This window comes from Rhinatrema bivittatum, chromosome 4 (genome assembly GCF_901001135.1).
Source record: "Rhinatrema bivittatum chromosome 4, aRhiBiv1.1, whole genome shotgun sequence".
NCBI classification, from domain to species: domain Eukaryota; kingdom Metazoa; phylum Chordata; class Amphibia; order Gymnophiona; family Rhinatrematidae; genus Rhinatrema; species Rhinatrema bivittatum.
This window is the reverse complement of record NC_042618.1, coordinates 219,356,250-219,373,106: the sequence shown is the minus strand read 5'-3', so window position 1 is coordinate 219,373,106 and position 16,857 is coordinate 219,356,250. Positions and strand designations below refer to the sequence as shown.

The window sequence follows — 16,857 nt, the reverse complement described above, 5'->3', positions numbered from 1 at the left end:
AGCCTAGCACATCCAAAACGCATGTCCACGAGCTCGTTAGCCTGTCCGCTAGGCTCAGCTCATGCTATAGCATCGGCCTGAATGGGAAGTGTATATATTGTAGTGAAATGGTTAGTATTTGAAAGTAGCCTCAAAAAGGTGAGTTTTTAAACTTAATTAGAATGCGGTGAGAGAAGGATCATGACCTAGCAACTCAAGGAGTCTATTCCAGGAATATCGCATAGCAGGGTACAAAGCACAGAGTCGTAAAAGTGCACACTTATGAAATTTTACAAGTATGTGTGTGCTTGCAAGTGTCTCTTCAACCGTGCCTCCCGGATCACCTCCATTCACTGGTAGAATTACACATTAATTGGCATTATGTTTGTAATTTTACCCATATGTAGGGTGGGCAATTTTCAAAGATCAAAATAGACAACGTGGTTCTATGTATTTTTAAACTCACAATGCTGTATGCTATATCTAGTAGATTTAAAGAGATCACAATTATATGAAATTAGGGACCATCATACCACCCACTGTGCTTGCAAGTTAAAACTTGTATTTTATGCACTTTGTTGGGTCACTTTTAATCATCGGTCCAAGAGTCCAGAATTTAAATATTCAATTTTTAACTTTTTTTCAAAAACTTATATACTAAAAGAGTACAGGAGGTATAACTTCCCTTTAATGACTGTCGGGGTCAGTAGTCCGACGCGCGAGGTTCGCAATACCACTGCTTCAGAGACGTAAATTTTACTGACTCTCCTGATCCAGCACTCCCCGTGCGTCTTACAGACGGGATTACAGGTAAATCTTTCACGCCGGTCTAAAATCAGACCCGGTAGGAGCTGTTTCACCGCTAAAATGCTATGCGGAGAAATGGTGTCAGGTCCGAAATTATAGTGGACCCTCAGTCTCTACTAAGTCACCTCAGTAACATTCGGCGATCTTAAAAGAAGTACTGGCATGAAAGATTTGCCTGTAATCCCGTCTGTAAGACGCACGGGGAGTGCTGGATCAGGAGAGTCAGTAAAATTTACGTCTCTGAAGCACCGGTATTGCGAAACGCGCACGTCGGACTACTGACCCCAACAGTCATCTAAGGGAAGTTATATCTCCTGTACTTTTTTAGTATATAAGTTTTTGAAAAAAAGTTAAAAATTGAATATTTAAATACTGGACTCTTGGACCGATGATTAAAAGTGACCCAACAAAGTGCATAAAATACAAGTTTTAACTTGCAAGCACAGTGGGTGGTATGATGGTCCCTAATTTCATATAACTGTGATCTCTTTAAATCTACTAGAAAAAACATACAGCATTGTGAGTTTAAAAATACATAGAACCACGTTGTCTATTTTGATGTTACATTAATCGTGGGCTTATAGATTAAGAGATATTTTTTACATTCAATTTTCAAAGATCCCATTTCTGTGGATAAAGCACTGTTTTATCTGTGGAAATGACTCTGAAAGTTGTCTTCCCCATGAAATGAGCTACTTTGTTTGCCTTGATGATGTAAAACAGCAGGGGTGAAGGATAAAGGTTCATCAGTGGGTTTCAATATCTCTTCAAAATATATCTTACGTAGTATACATAAACCATGGAAACAATAGCAGCAAAATGTCAAACACAGGAAAAAAAATTGACTACGCATTGCTTACAGTTTTGCTTGGAATCTGTTTTTGCAAGAATTATATCTTTGGACTTGAGATTGGTTGAAGCCATAGATAGAAGTCCAAGTGAAGGTCCCACCAATAACAATTGTCCAGAAGGTGTGTCGTTGAAAGGGATGTGGATTAAAGCTAAAGAGAAAAGTTGAAATCAATCATTCATGAAAAATCTTCATTTTAAAACCCGTAGGGGTCAGTTTTTAAAGAAAGATGAGTGAGTGCTTAATCTAGGTTTTTTAGGACTCTAAAGTTAGGCAAAAATTCAACTGAGCATTGGCAAGTATGTTTTTAGCTGAAGATTTTCCTATATATAGGCGCCTGAAATTGAAGTCCCTAAATTAGGCCTGCAATTTATTCATCTCTGTATAGGTTCCTACATCAACGCCAAGTACCTAACTTACCTTCCCTGACTTGGCCTCACACCTGGCTCCACCTACTTTCCAGGTGTTTAAGATTAGGTGCTCAGTGGATGGGGGAATTTTCATTTAGGAAGTTAGGTGCCTAGATCTTTTGGACATCTGCACTATATCTTGTACTTTCAACATCCTGACTACAACATAGATGTTAAAAGTACATGGATGCTTACTACCTGCCAGTATTAAAACAGATGCAATAGTTACCTGAAAATAAAATTAATGACTATATTCTACACGACATACTGGCTGTCTGATAACAATGTAAGGGTCTAATTCTTCCACAATCTGACAGGGCTCCTAGCTGATGACCACAGCAACCTGAGAGCAGGCAAGAATTTTCATACAAAAGGGGAATAATGCTAATTGTTACACTTTTACCTCTGGGTATGTAATTCCATCCTTATCCAGAAATCTTCCCACCATTCCCAACATGTTATCAAAACTGACCAGCATTCAAATCAATTAAAGTCTGGAAGAGTCCGCAGAGCTCTTATATGTTCTAAAAACTATCATGATGCTGGCCATGTCAGGCAAAAGAGGAGCTGGTAGCTATTCCCAGCTCACAAACTGAAACGGCTGCTGAAGACGAAGCACACACTAATGGTGCGTGACTGGAAAATGTGGCGTGATGGAAATAATCTTTAATTTCAAGGTCATTCGCTCTATGAGTTGTGGGTTTCTCCTAGGACTTGGGGAGCCTGTCGTAGGGTTTTGCTGCAGGATGGGGCTCCCTGACAGGCTCCACAAGAACTCTGAACACCGTTGGGAAGGGAACAGCATGTAACTCTTGGTGCTTGCCAAATCCTGAATTTATGAGAAAAAAACTTCTAATATCAATAATTATGTCTGCCATTTGAGGAGATTAGAGTGTTATGTTGTAATTCTTTGTTGACCCTTTAAATCACCAATGTGCAAGTGTCTCAGCTTGCCAAAAAGAGGAGTACATACATATGTAATCCCTCCTTAATGTACAAGTCGATTACGGAGGGCAACATAAAGTTATTTGTAAGTTCTTTGGAGCAGGGACCCTGGCTAGCTTTTACTTCTCTTCCCATCCCAAGGTATAGGTCCTTTGGACCAGGGATGGAAAGGAATCCTCTCTGATCCCAATAGGGGGTGACTAGTAGGGATGTGAATAGTTTTTTGGCGATTTAAAATATTGTCCAATATTTTTTAAATCGTCAAAAATCGTTAAAGAGTGCGATACAATAGAAATTCCCCCGATTTATCGTGAAAAAGCGTTAATCGGGTTTGTGTCCACTAACGGGAGTTATTTGGGGGGAGGGCGGGAAAACCGGCACACCAAACAACCCCTAAACCCACCCCGACCCTTTAAAACGAATCCCTTACATTCCCCCACCCTCCCAAACCCCCCCAAAACGTTTTAAAATCACCTGGTGGTCCAGTGGAAGCCCCGACGGCCCGAGAGTGGGACCGATCGCCCGCTCTCGGGCCATCGGCTGCAATTAATAAAAATGGAGCCGATGGCCCGATAAAAAAAACTCCACCCCCGACCCTTTAAACCTGACCCCTTAGCCTCCCCCACCCTCCCAAACCCCCCGAAAACATTTTAAAATCATCTGGTGGTCCATTGGGGGCGCCGGGAGCGATCTCCCGCTCTCGGCCGTCGGCTGCCACTAATAAAAATGGTGCCGATGGCCCTTTGCCCTTACCATGTGGCCGGGTATCCGTGCCATTGGCCGGCCCCTGTCACATGGTAGGAGCACTGGATGGCCGGCGCCATCTTTAAAAATGGTCACATGGTAAGGACAAAGGGCCATCGGCGCCATTTTTATTAGCGCAGCTGATGGCCCGAGAGCGGGAGATTGCTCCCCGCGCCCCCACTAGACCACCAGGTGTTTTTAAAACATTTTGGGGGGGGTTTAGGAGGGTGGGGGAGGCTAAGGGGTCAGGTTTAAAGGGTTGGGGTGGGTTTTTTGTTTATCGGATCGGGCGCAGCCGATAAACAAAAAAACAATCGGGCCGGACGATAAAAATTATAAGATTTGAATCGGAACCAGAACCGAACCGATTCCGGTTCTGATTCACATCTCTAGTGACTAGTGAGCTGTGATGGAGTTCCCTCATTATGCTGTGAGCTGACGCTGAATGCCAAACCACACTTGGTCGCAATAGGCAGTATCCAAAATAATGCTTTACTGATACAGTTTTGTTGAATGGCACAATTACATATGGTAAATCAAACACCACAGTCTCTGCAGTTTCTCCCTGAATTACAGCTCTTTTCTCCTCTATCTGTGCATTAGTCTTTATTAGGCCAGGAATCCATCCACACTCCTGGATTAGATTGTGCAGTGGTCCCTCTGGGCTAGGCCCCTTGGAATGTCGAGAAAACCCCTCCTGATATCTCTATCCCTCAGGGCTCTTTGTGGATGCCAAATGGGTGTCCTCCCTTCACTGTAGATCTTATTACTCACAGGGCGGATTTTAAGAGCCCTGCTCGCCTAAATCCGCCCAAAACCGGGCGGATTTAGGCGAGCAGGGCCCTGCGCGCCGGTAAGCCTATTTTACATAGGCCTACCGGCGCGCGCAGAGCCCCGGGATTCGCGTAAGTCCCGGGGTTTTCGTAGGGGGCGTGTCGGGGAGCGTGTCAGGGGCGGGCCCGAACCGCGCGGCGTTTTCGGGGCGTGTCGGGAGCGTTCCGGGGACGGGCCCGTGGGCGTGGCTACGGGGCGGGGCGGCCCGGGGGCGTGGCCGTGCCCTCCGGACCCGCCCCCAGATCGCGTCCCGGCGCGCTAGTGGTCCGCTGGCGCGCAGGGATTTACTTCTCCCTCCGGGAGGTGTAAATCCCCGGAGAAAGGTAAGGGGGGGGTGTAGACAGGGCCGGGCGGGTGGGTTAGGTAGAGGAAGGGAGGGGAAGGTGAGGGGAGGGCGTTAGAGGATTCCCTCCAAGGCCGCTCCGATTTCGGAGCGGCCTTGGAGGGAACGGGGGTAGGCTGCGCGGCTCGGCGCGCGCTGGCTATACAGAATTCATAGCCTTGCGCGTGCCGATCCAGGATTTTAGTGGATACGCGCGGCTCCGCGCGTATCTACTAAAATCCAGCGTACTTTTGCTTGCGCCTGATGCGCCAGCAAAAGTACGCCTATTCGCGTTTTTTTGAAAATCTACCCCACAGTTAGTAGATTAATCTTCTGGTGGGGATCTCTGGTGGTAGGAATCCTTGTGGACTGCTGTTCTGGCCAGTCCCCTTGATGGGCAGGAAAAGGGGCAGAAAACCACTTCCTCCCAGATGTTGGAAAACAAATCTTCCCCAAATTAGGTAACTGCAGGAATCCACTGCAATGGGTCACTATCTTTGGTGGGCAGGTCTTCCCTAAACACTGGGTGTCTTCAGCTCAGGGCTCCCCATTCCCTGGCTTCAGACAGGCCCAGGCCTCAAGCAGGGCTCCTCTCAAATAAGGCTCAAAATCCCAAAATAGTCCCAGAGCAGCCACTCTGCACCTTGTGGGGAGAGTACAGCAGTGGAGTCCCTTTGGCATATCCTGGAGGGGTATCTGATGGTTTCTGAGGTGCCAGGTAGGCCCAAAATCCATCTTAGGAAAATACACCCTCTCACTCTCACTCTCACTTAGACTGCCTCCACAGCCTATTGCAGAACTCTTCTATAAAGCCTTTCCCACAGGGGTATCCATTACAGCTCCACCCACTGAGAGGGCTGTCCATGAATGGGTACTCCCCTAATTACTTCCCTAACTGCACTAGACTGTTACAAGACCTCTTAGTACCCTCAAAAAGTGTTCTAGGTTACACATTTAATAGAATTCATTATGGGGGCCTCTGCGCTACGCTTAGCACGAGTACAATTACAACATCCCTAGCCATTTTTAGAATCGCCATTTATGTGCATAAAAGGTTTTGAAAATTGCCTTATATTGTGTGCAGAAGTGTAAAGTCTGCAAATACATTTTATCTGAAGACCTTATGTCAGTTTTTCAAAGAGAAAACTTGCCCTTGGAAACCAAGTTGAAAACAATATGCGCACAGACCTGCTATTCGTGCAGGTACAGGTACTTTTTCCAGCAAAGTGGTGCATGCACTTGTAAGGGCGTAAATATGCATGCGTGAGTAGGTGTTAACCTTTCCTTGACTGCGCCCTCTCTTTGCATGTACAAGAATGCAGGCAGGGGGCACCACATGCACACTTTTAAGCAAGAGAGGGGAGGCAATTTACAAGGAACTTATTTTCCATGGGTAACACACTGTTGTACCCATGGAAATGCTTTTAAAAATTGCCTTCTAAAGGCTCACAACCAAAAGTTCATTTAAAATACTTTTTTTTTTGCACAAGAAATGTAACTTCTGGTCCTGGCCTGTGGTTGAGTGCTAGCACACTGACACAGCGTGGTTGGAATGGCACATTAGCATCTAAGAAAAGGGGAGGAGGAAGCAGTGTCCTGATCCTTCCCATAAATCCCAACTCCCAACACATGATTCCCTCTCCTCTTCCAATTACCCCCAGGGAACAAAGAACACCCCCCCCCCCCCCGATCCTTTCTGCTCCAATTGCTATCAGTCTCTCCCCTCATGAACAAATAACCTCCCCCCAATCATTTTCTTCCCTCCATTTCTGATCGCCCCCATCCTGAATAAAGAAAACCCCTTGATCCCCTCCCTTCACCTTCTAATTGCTTCAGCTTCTCCCCTCCCCTTCCAATTGGCCTCCTCCACAAACCACATCCTCGTCACTCCCCCTGTAGCAAGATAACCCTTCAGTTGCCTTCCCTTCCCTTTGAATTGCTTTCCCCCAAAGAAAGGAAACCTTCCCGATGCTCTTCCCTCCCCTTCTGATCCATTTACCCCCCCGGCACATAGGTGCACTCTGCATATCATTAACCTAGTACAGTGATAGTGAAATATAGTTTTTGTGTATGCACTATGAAATATACCTAATGTTAGCTCACCCATTGTTTTGTGCACTGTTAGAAAGTCATTTTGTAACATCATGCATAAGGTAGCTGGCAAAAGCACACGTAAGTTACACCAATTTTCTAAGTGGCATTCATGCATAAGTCTTCTTTGAAAATTATTCACACCAAATCTATTTGCACGCTGTTAACCCTGCTAAATCATCCGCACAAATTTCCGGAAAAAATTTACAAGCATGCTTCTCAAAATCAAACAGGGCACGCGTAAGTGCAAACCCTTCCCCAGGAACACCACCACTCAGTCAGGCTGAACTCACATTAGAACAGGACCATTGCATGTATTTGCAGGTAATATTTCCAAAGCCCAGCTCTGCATGTACAGCACTGTTTTACCCAGGGTCAGTGCAAGGGTATTGGGCGCCCTAGGCGACCCTTGCGCTGCCCCTCCCCCTACCTGTTTCGCTGCCGACACAGTCTCTATTTCTCTTTGCCGCGAGCGGGATAGGCCCCACTGGCGGCACCACGTGGCTGCTCTTCGGCACCCCCTACAGCTCGGTGCCCTAGGCGACCGCCGAAGTTCACCTAATGGGCGCACCGGCCCTCGTTTTACCGGCAGAAATGCTTTGGGAAAATTACAGGCCCCAGTATGCACTCACCAGGCCTGCTAAATGTCCACATTTTTCATTGCACGTGTCTGTTGTGGATTATAACCGTGAGTTGGTCATCTCGAGCTGGTGTCTGCCGAGCTCTGTGAGACAGGTATTGCACAAAATGGAAAGATTGGCAGCATGAGCTGTCAGAGACCCAGAGCACTCTACAGGCATCACTGGGTGCCCATCGAGGAGGAAGGAAACTTGGGCCAATCACTGCACTAAGCAGCCATTCCTGAGAGAAACACTGCACAATTAATACAGCTTGAGAGAAATGTGCACGCATGTTTCAGAATTGGGCGTCCATGTGCATGTGCCGGGTAGCGCGCGCACATGGACGCGCGAGCACAACCTTTTAAAATCTATCCCTTAGGGAATAGCCATTAACTGTATCAGTAGCATGGAATCTTCTTAGTGTTTGGGGTATTAATTGCCAGCTTCTTGTGGCCTGGTTTGGCCTCTGTTGGAAACAGGATGCTGGGCTTGATGGACCCTTGGTCTGACTCAGCATGGCAACTTCTTATGGTCTTAATTGTTCAGTGATTCTTTAAAAAATAATACCCTATAACCCAATAGATTTACTTCATGTAATTTTTATTTTCACCTTTAGCTGTGTTCTGATTGGTGTTACTACTAACAATTGTCCAGTTAGATTTATGTTTCAAACAGAAGGCAAAGAGATCTAATTAGAACCTGATATTCAGAAGATGCCCAGCATCAAAATTTAGGATCCCTAAGTTAGGGGCTTAGCTTAGGAGTCTGTATTTAGTTGTCTTGACTTTGGGCTCAATATAAGTGCCTAATTTAGGGTTGTCATTGTATCACCTATCTGTAGGCTCCCAACTGTACGTCCCTGACCTGGACCCATATACTTTTAGCTGCTCGATTGAGCAATATTCAATTTGAAAGTCGGGTTCTTCAGCATCCAGGGAGCATAATCAAGGCAGCCTCTTTCTAAGGAGGCTACTGCTTTCATAGTTCAAATATTCTCTTAAACAAATATTTCCTTTTTTTTTTTAAACTGCCCATAGTAACTACAAGCAGGGCCAGCAGCTCTTCAGTTAGGTGAACTGGACGATTGCCTAGGGTTCCACAATTTTTGGGGTGGCAGCAAAATTACCAGAAACCTCCAGGTGCCTTCTACCCAATTATAAAGTGCAGCACCACAAGAGAGAAGGGAAAGGAAGCTGGACAAATGTGGGAGGTGGAGACAGTGGGTGGGAGAGTTGTGGTGAGAGGATTCTGGGCAGAAATGGGGTGGAGAGAGAGAGAAATAAGATGTTGGGCGCTGCAAAAAGGAGATAAAAAAAGATTGGAGTGATAGTGTGCTGAGCAGGGAGTAGAGGGAATAAAGAGGAAGATGCCGAGAATGAGAAGAGAGGAGAGATGCTGGACACAGGAGCAGAAAGAAGGGATACTGGGTACTGTAGACAGGGGGGCAAAGGGAGGGGTATGCAGGACTCGGCAGAGGGTGAGAGGAGGTTGCAAAGCAAGGCAAAAGCAGGATGCTGTGCCAGACCTGTCACCGATAAGCAGGTGCTCAAGGTTTGAAGGTTCGCCTAGGGCCACCTATACCGTCGCACCGGCCCTGACTATAAGTTACGGCTTCCACTCTGAAAATTCTCTAATTAGATTCTCGCAGAAAGAATTCTGCTATTTACTTGTATCTTTCCAAAGCAAGCATTATGAATCTTACTCCCAAACGTTTAGTCTGCCGCCATAGTAGGCGTCATTTACGATCTTGTCGATTCCACCCTGAAGCATCACCGCCCGTATAATGACAGCTGCAAAGCCGGCTACCATGATTCCAATTTGGAACACATCTGTCCAGATGACGGCTTTCAGCCCGCCCTGCAGAGAACAGACAAGTGACTATAAGTAGGTGAAAGGATACAAAAACTCCTTTATGTTCGCTCACTTTTTTTTCCCCTGAATTCCCCATTAATCTTTGGAAAGCGCATCCTATGTTTTGCCATCGTGCCACATTAAAAGATACAGGCTCCCTCCGCTGCTCCTACTTGCCTTCGGTCACTAAATTTTAAGGGGTCATTTTCCATAGAATCTAACCGTACCAGGTAGACAGACCCAGTGCACGTGAATACAGCTCAAGACACAGAGAGGAACGATACTTCCTTAGCCCGCTCACATACCAATGTGCAGTAGAAGGTACAAACTACTCCAGTTGAAATCACCGCTCCCCACAGGTGAAAGCCCGTCACTGAACAAAGGGAGAAAGAGGAAGCGTCAGACACACATAAAAAAATAAAACAATTAATAAAGAAATGTATTCTGTTTTAGCTGACGACACCACAGAAATATACACCTAGGGAGGGTAATTTTCAAAAGCATTTCCGGTCTGTGCTCTAAATAATTTTCTAATTATTTTTCATGCAAAAGGAAAGAGAGGCACAGGAAATTCAGGGAAGGAACAGAGAAGAGGTGGGCGAACTGGAGTATGTGCCCCTTGTGAATTATTTGCCAATAAAACCCCCAATACTTTTCACCTCAGCCTCACAGTAATTGTTACAATTTCATATATGCTTTCTGATTGGATGACAAAGATGCCCGGAATACCAGATCACTAGAGAATGCCTAGGCTGACATTCAGATTTTAAAATTGCTTTTTTGAGAGAAGAGAATCCTCCACCTCCCCCAATCCCACGCTGCTCACTGGTTTCCTGGTTGGACTGCATTGTCTCTGCCACTTCTCATTAAAAAATAGTTGGCAAGTTAAGGATGCATGCAATAGAATGGTCAGATTGCCAGGCTCCATCTCACTGTCTTCAGTAAATAAAAGTCTCATTTCCAACATACTTTCTGAGACAGCACAAGAAAGATGAGAGCTTATGAAACAATGTGTTGTTCAGGAACTAAGGGAACAGCTGAAAGAACAAATCACCCCCTTCCAAGTTTCCTATCTAACATAGCAAACTGAAGCAACCTCTGGAACAGGGCTGCAGAGACTTTGAAAGTATGCATTAATTAACAAGACAACTGTGCCTTTGATCCCACTGAGCTCCTGTAACCTTGGGCTAGGCACTTTAAGGTGAATTTTAGAAGCCCGGCATGCACCAGAATCGGGAGATGCGCACGCAGGTAGGGCTTATACGTGGCCACCTTATTTTTAAAGCCACCTAAATGTGCACACATCTCCCGCAGCACGCACATTTCACTTGGATTCAAAAATGGGCGTGGTCTGGGCATGGCGGGGTGTGGGTGTTTGGGGCAGGGCCAAGAGATGTGCATGTAAATACTCACATACCCAGATGTACACCCAGGTCAGTGCCGCAGAACTTTATTTCTGAGATTAACGAAGTGTAAGTCTAAATACAACCAATTCCAGGCATCACAGGAGGGTTTGAGGGGTCTGGGTTAACTAGGGGGAGTGAAGGCTATTAAACCAGGGTGGTCTTCTTGAGGACCTAGCTGTACACTGGGTGAACTAGAGGACGAATTGGCGAAAGTGGGGCATGGTGTCGACGCGTGCTGGTTTTAAAATTTCCCTGATTTACGTGGCCGAAACCTGATTTTTCGCGGCTGGGTGCACACAACCTTAAAACTGGCTGCCCTTATGGGCGTGCCCAAGCCATTTTATAACCTGCGCGCATATGTGCGCGCAAGTTATAAACTCCCCGCGTCCCTGGACGCGTGCCAACCCATGCGTGTGTAAGTGCACCCCCGGGCCCGTTTGAAAGTTACCATCTCTGTTTCCCTCAAGTGCCCACTTAAAAGTGAATTTTAAAAGCCCGGCATGCACCAAAATCAGGAGACGCGGGAGCATGTAGGGCTTACACGTGCCCGCCATATTTTAAAACCGTCTACATGCGCGCGTATCTCCTACTGCGCGCACATCTCATTCAGAACCAAAAAAAGGGGTGTGGCGTGGGAACGGTGTGGGTGGAGCATGGGTGTTCCGAGGCAGGGGCCAAGAGATTTGTGAGCAGATGCCCGCGTGCCTGTGCGCATGCCCAGGTCTAGTGCTGCCTAACTTTACTTCTGCTATGGAGAAGGGGTAAGTTTAATAAACAAAAAAAAAAGCCATTCTTGAGGAGTTTATTAGAGTCTGGGGTAATTGGGGGGCGTACAGACTTTTAAATCGGGGGGGGGGGGGGGGGTGTCTGGAGGACCTAGCTCTACACTGGGCAAACTGGTGGACGAACTGGTGAAACTGGCCTTGTCTTGGATGCAAGCCGATTACAAAATTGCCTGACTTGCAAGGCTGAAACTTGTTTTGCATGGCTGGGCACGCCTACTTGCAAAATTAAACTCACACATACCCATGCCAAGGCTATTTTATAACGTACATGCGTCAATGTGCACTAGCGCGCCCCTTTGAAAATGACCTACCCTGATTGTAAGCTCTTTGGAGCAGAGACTGGTATCTGAGTTCTAATAATGTGGTAAACCTCCCCGCGCATCCTTTGGAAAGGTGGCTAACAATCCAAATTATTTATCTAATCAATAGTGAATATAAAGGGTATTAAGAATCGGAGTGGGCTCAATTCAGAACTTACGGTTTCTCCCCCATTTTTGGATCTATTTACTTCTGTAAAAATGCATATCAGCAATCTCTTTCCTCAGGCCTTTTACTTTTCTTTGTTATCTGTTGCACCTATGTTTGCAGACCCTGTCTTTCCCAAGATGGTTCATTTTTTGTTTAAGGATTCCTGCTTGAGACAAGGGGGGGTAGAAGTTAATTTTAGCTTAATTACGTTCACTTTGCAGGGCTACCTTTAGCAGACCAGAGTGTAGTCCTTGTGCCAGAATTCAGTGAAGAATGCCACAAGGCATAGGGATGGCAACTTTCAAAGCCATTTTTCACGGCTTAAACAACATTTTGCCTGTGGAAGTGGGCTCTTTGAAAATTGCTTCCTCTCAATGCGGGCAAAATGACAGCGCGCCAAAGTTTTCCCGCATTGCGTGGAGGCATTCCCGTGGGTCATGAGAAAGCAACAACATGCAGAGTTTCTGATTTTCACAACTACAGCCCATTGTTTGAGCTGGAAGGAGCACCCACACGAAAAGCCGGTACAGATCTCTGTGGGGCAATAAGCAAAACTACCGACTATTGGGGCAAACCCCGTAGATAAAATCTATCCACAGGATTTGCACTATTGCAAGCAATTTGATTACTGCCCACAACAGGCTTACAGGGCAAATTGGTCCTTTTCTTTATTGTCTGAAGTACTTGCCAGTGAGCAAGCTGTAATTACAGCAGGATTTCCCAAATCTGTCCTTGTTACCCCACAACCACTTAGGTTTTTCAGTACATCCACAATGAATATGCATCGGACACATTTGCACATAGGACCAGATTTTATAATATGCGCCCAGGCGTAGATTTGTTCGTGCAACCCGGCGTGAACAAATCTACGCCCGATTTTATAAAATCCAGGGTCGGCGCGCGCAAGGGGGTGCACAATTGTGCAACTTGCACACGCCGAGCCGCGCAGCCTGCCTCCGTTCCCTCCGAGGCCGCTCCGAAATCGGAGCAACCTCGGAGGGAACTTTCCTTCCACCCCCCGCACCTTCCCCTCCCTTCCAGTATCTAACCCACCCCCCAGCCCTAACTAAACCCCCCCCCCCGACCTTTATCAAAGAATTTACGCCTACCTCTGGGCAGGCGTAACTAGCATGCGCCAGCTCTCCATCCCCCGGCCCGGTGCCTGTTCTGGAGGCCTCGGTTCTGCCCCCGGAACACCCCCGGACCGGCGCCCCACCCATGGCCCCGCCCCCGGAACGCCCATTTTTTCAAGCCCCGGGACTTACGCGCATCCCGGGGCTTGCAAGCGCAGGGGGAGGCAGGGGTAGGTTTTTGGGGGTTGCACGCATATCTTACGCACGCAACCCTTTGAAAATCTACCCCATAGTGCATCTCCAATGTGTGCAAATCCATTGCATGTATATTCATTGTGTATACCCTGAAATCCCAATTGGCTGTGAGATCATGAAATTGATTTACATGCGCAGCTTCCACTGTATGCAAATCTTTCTCATGCATATTAATTGTGGATATCCTGAAAACCTGGCCCGTTTGTGGCTCTTGAGAACCAGAGTTGGCCACTCCTGGTCTAATAGGAGGTATTTGAGTTTTCCATGATACCCAGACTTAATGTAAATCACACACAGAAAAAGGATCACAGCAAATGAAAACCTGCCTTTCATTCCACTTTCTAAAATTATATTTTAAGAAATATAATCTTATCTTCATAATCTTTTTTTGCAGCATATGCTGCAAATGTCAAACTGTTGTCAAAGCTTCATCTTACCTTGGTTAAGTGCCAGGGCTGGAGCATAAATTACAATTCCAGTATACAAAATCTATAGCAAGAGCAAAAGAGTATATAAATATAGTGCACTATTCTAAAAAAAAGGTAATGTCCAATAATTAAAATATCTAATTATTGGCGACATCATTTATATTGCTTTAATTCATGTCTGACCAGTTGCTCCTGTCTTGCCAGTGCAGCTATTGTAAATGGCGTCGGCAGACCAAGGCTGGCACCATTGTTAATGTCTGCAGTACCAAGTAATCCTAGCCTGGGCTAAACCCAGTCCAGCATCATCATCTTGCAATAGCTGCACCAGCAGGGCAGGAGACGTGAATGGGGATTACTCCTGCCCATGGTGACAATAAATAAGGTAAGGGGGAGGGGGAGGGGGAGGCTGGGAGGTATCTACTGAAGGACCTGGGAAGTTTGTTTTGTTGCTTTTTTTTTTTTTTTTTTTTTTTGCAGCACCAGGGTCAGCCTAATTTTTTAAAACAAAATGAATTAACACAAAGAAAATTTTTGTTTGTTTTAATTTTGTTTTGTTTTAAAAAGGAAATGATTCTAACAAATGCATATCCCTAATTAACAAATTATAAGTCATTGCTCAGATGAAGAACATAAGATATACTTAGTAGCATAGTAATGACGGCAGAAAAGGACCAAATGGTCCATTCAATCTGCCCATCAAGCTTCACAAGGCAGAAACTGCCACTCTGTGCAGACCCTTCCCATGTTTCTCTTAAGGGCAGTAACTGCCACTCTGTGCAGCTTTAGGATAACTCATAAAATTTTCTACTGGCAACATTTTTACTGGGTGATGAGCTGTCTTGAAAATCCAGATAGTGCTGCTGCTTGATGTGCTTTGCATATAGATCGATGAGTTATTGCTCTGGTCAAACTAGATCAGTTTAAGCTTATTTTGATTAATATCGTTGCCCTAATACTGTATGATTCACCTGAGATTTTGCAGACAATTTCATAACATGCTTTTTGTGGCTGAGGAATATCAGGAGGGGGCTTTAATCTTCCTTTGGATTTAATTTTAGATCAGATGTTTGATTCCCGTATGCTCTCCTACCCAAGCATTTGGGCCTTGCATAATTTACTTCAGATGTTGGTAAACTTGATCCATGGGGAGCTTCTCCAGCCTTCCGATCATGACTTTACCTTCTATTCTTTCCCTCACAAATCTTATTTTTACATTGGTTACTTTTTATTAGGAGAAGCCTTCTTCTCTAATTTAGTTGAAGTGGAAATAGAATCTGCTCTAGTCTCTGGCCATGCATGTGTGCCGCTTAATCTGGATTTGAATGTGCTGAATAATCTTCTCTTTGTCTATGGAGTTTTAACTCCACTTTATTGAACGATGGTGATTAGTGGGGCCTGATCACTTACTACTCTTCTGAATTCTTTCCTTTTTAACAAACAAGAGGATATGCAATTTGAAATAGTATGGGGACTTCTGCAGGTAAAAAGGTGTTTTACGTGCAGAAATAGCCTTCTACAAAATTGCCCACCTGATATGTGGGTAGAGTTACGCAGGTACGTCATGTTCGCATATAAGTTTTCCCAGACTGAGTGGAGGCAATCCCAGGGGCTGGGTTGAGGAAGGATGTGTATTTATGTGCATGCGTTAGCATTTACGAAAGTATGCATGTAAAATCTCCTAAAAGATTTCTGCGCACAATTAAAATTTAAAAAATGTATTAGTGAAAATTGGCTGAGCCGATTGGCAGAATATTGGCAAAAAGAGAATGGGGAGACATTCACAGCTGATAAACTTAGTGTATTGTTTATAGAGATTCATAAATTACCAGTTGAGGTAAATTATAAAGAAATGCAATATAGAATTTTATATGGTATCGTTGTCAAGCAGAATCCAAAAGAACAATATAGCAAGACTGCACTCTGCCAAGATATGTTCATAACAATGAGTGCAGAAAAAGATATCACTTAGTCCATAAGTTTCTTCCAAAACTTTATTGTAATCCTCATAAACCTTTGCAGTGAGCACCAACTCCGTTCGTTATGTTATAAAGAGTAGCGTCTTAGGTCCCCCGACACGGACCCGCGTTTCATGGTAGCTGCTTCGGGAGGGACGTAACTTTCATACGGCATTTACTTTCATTTGTTTTCAAAGAGTGGTTTTGGAAGAAACTTATGGACTAAGTGATATCTTTTTCTGCACTCATCGTTGTCAAGCAGGCCATATCCATCTGCATAGAATGGGAAAGGTGGATTCAGAGGACTGTCAAAAATGTAAAATGAAAATAGGATCCATCATATAAAGTCCTCCTTTTGGCATGAGATTATTGCATCAATATTCACATGTGCTTTGGAGACATTACCATTTCAAGGGGATATCTTGTTGCCAGGGGATATGGAAACCATGAGGGTGTTATTTCTAGGGATGTGAATCATTTTTTGACGATTTAAAATATCGTCCGATATATTTTAAATCGTCAAAAATCGTTAGGGCCACGATACAATACCAATTCCCCCGATTTATCGTCAAAAAATCGTAAATCGGGGGAAGGGGGAGGGCAGGAAAACCGGCACACTAAAACCCCCTAAAACCCACCCCCGACCCTTTAAATTAAATCCCCCACCCTCCCGAACCCCCCCCCCCAAATGCCTTAAATTACCTGGGGGTCCAGCAGCACACTAAAACACCCTAAAACCCACCCCCGGCACACTAAAACCCCCTAAAACCCACCCCGACCCTTTAAATTAAATCCCCCACCCCAAATGCCTTAAATTACCTGGGGGTCCGTAGCGGCGGTCCGTAGCTTAAATTACCCCCGGGTCCGTAGCTAAATCAGGGGAAGGGGGAGAGCAGGAAATCCGGCACACTAAATCGTGGTGTCTTCAGCCGGCGCCATTTTGCAAAATGGCCGCCGCAAAATGGCGGCGGCCATAGACCAATACGATTCGACGCAGGAGGTCGTTCCGGACCCCCGCTGGACTTTTGGCAAGT

At 45.4% G+C, this 16,857-nt stretch overlaps 1 protein-coding gene across 1 annotated transcript in view; it reads right to left on the bottom strand.

Moving 5' to 3' along the window:
- The window catches only part of LOC115089383 (sodium-coupled monocarboxylate transporter 1-like), a 127,266-nt gene that overhangs the window by 81,086 nt on the left and 29,323 nt on the right, over positions 1 to 16,857 (bottom strand). The window contains 4 exon segments of the mRNA XM_029597475.1: positions 1,647 to 1,787; positions 9,305 to 9,459; positions 9,759 to 9,826; positions 13,878 to 13,929. Of these exon segments, the coding sequence (XP_029453335.1) occupies positions 1,647 to 1,787; positions 9,305 to 9,459; positions 9,759 to 9,826; positions 13,878 to 13,929 (416 nt within the window).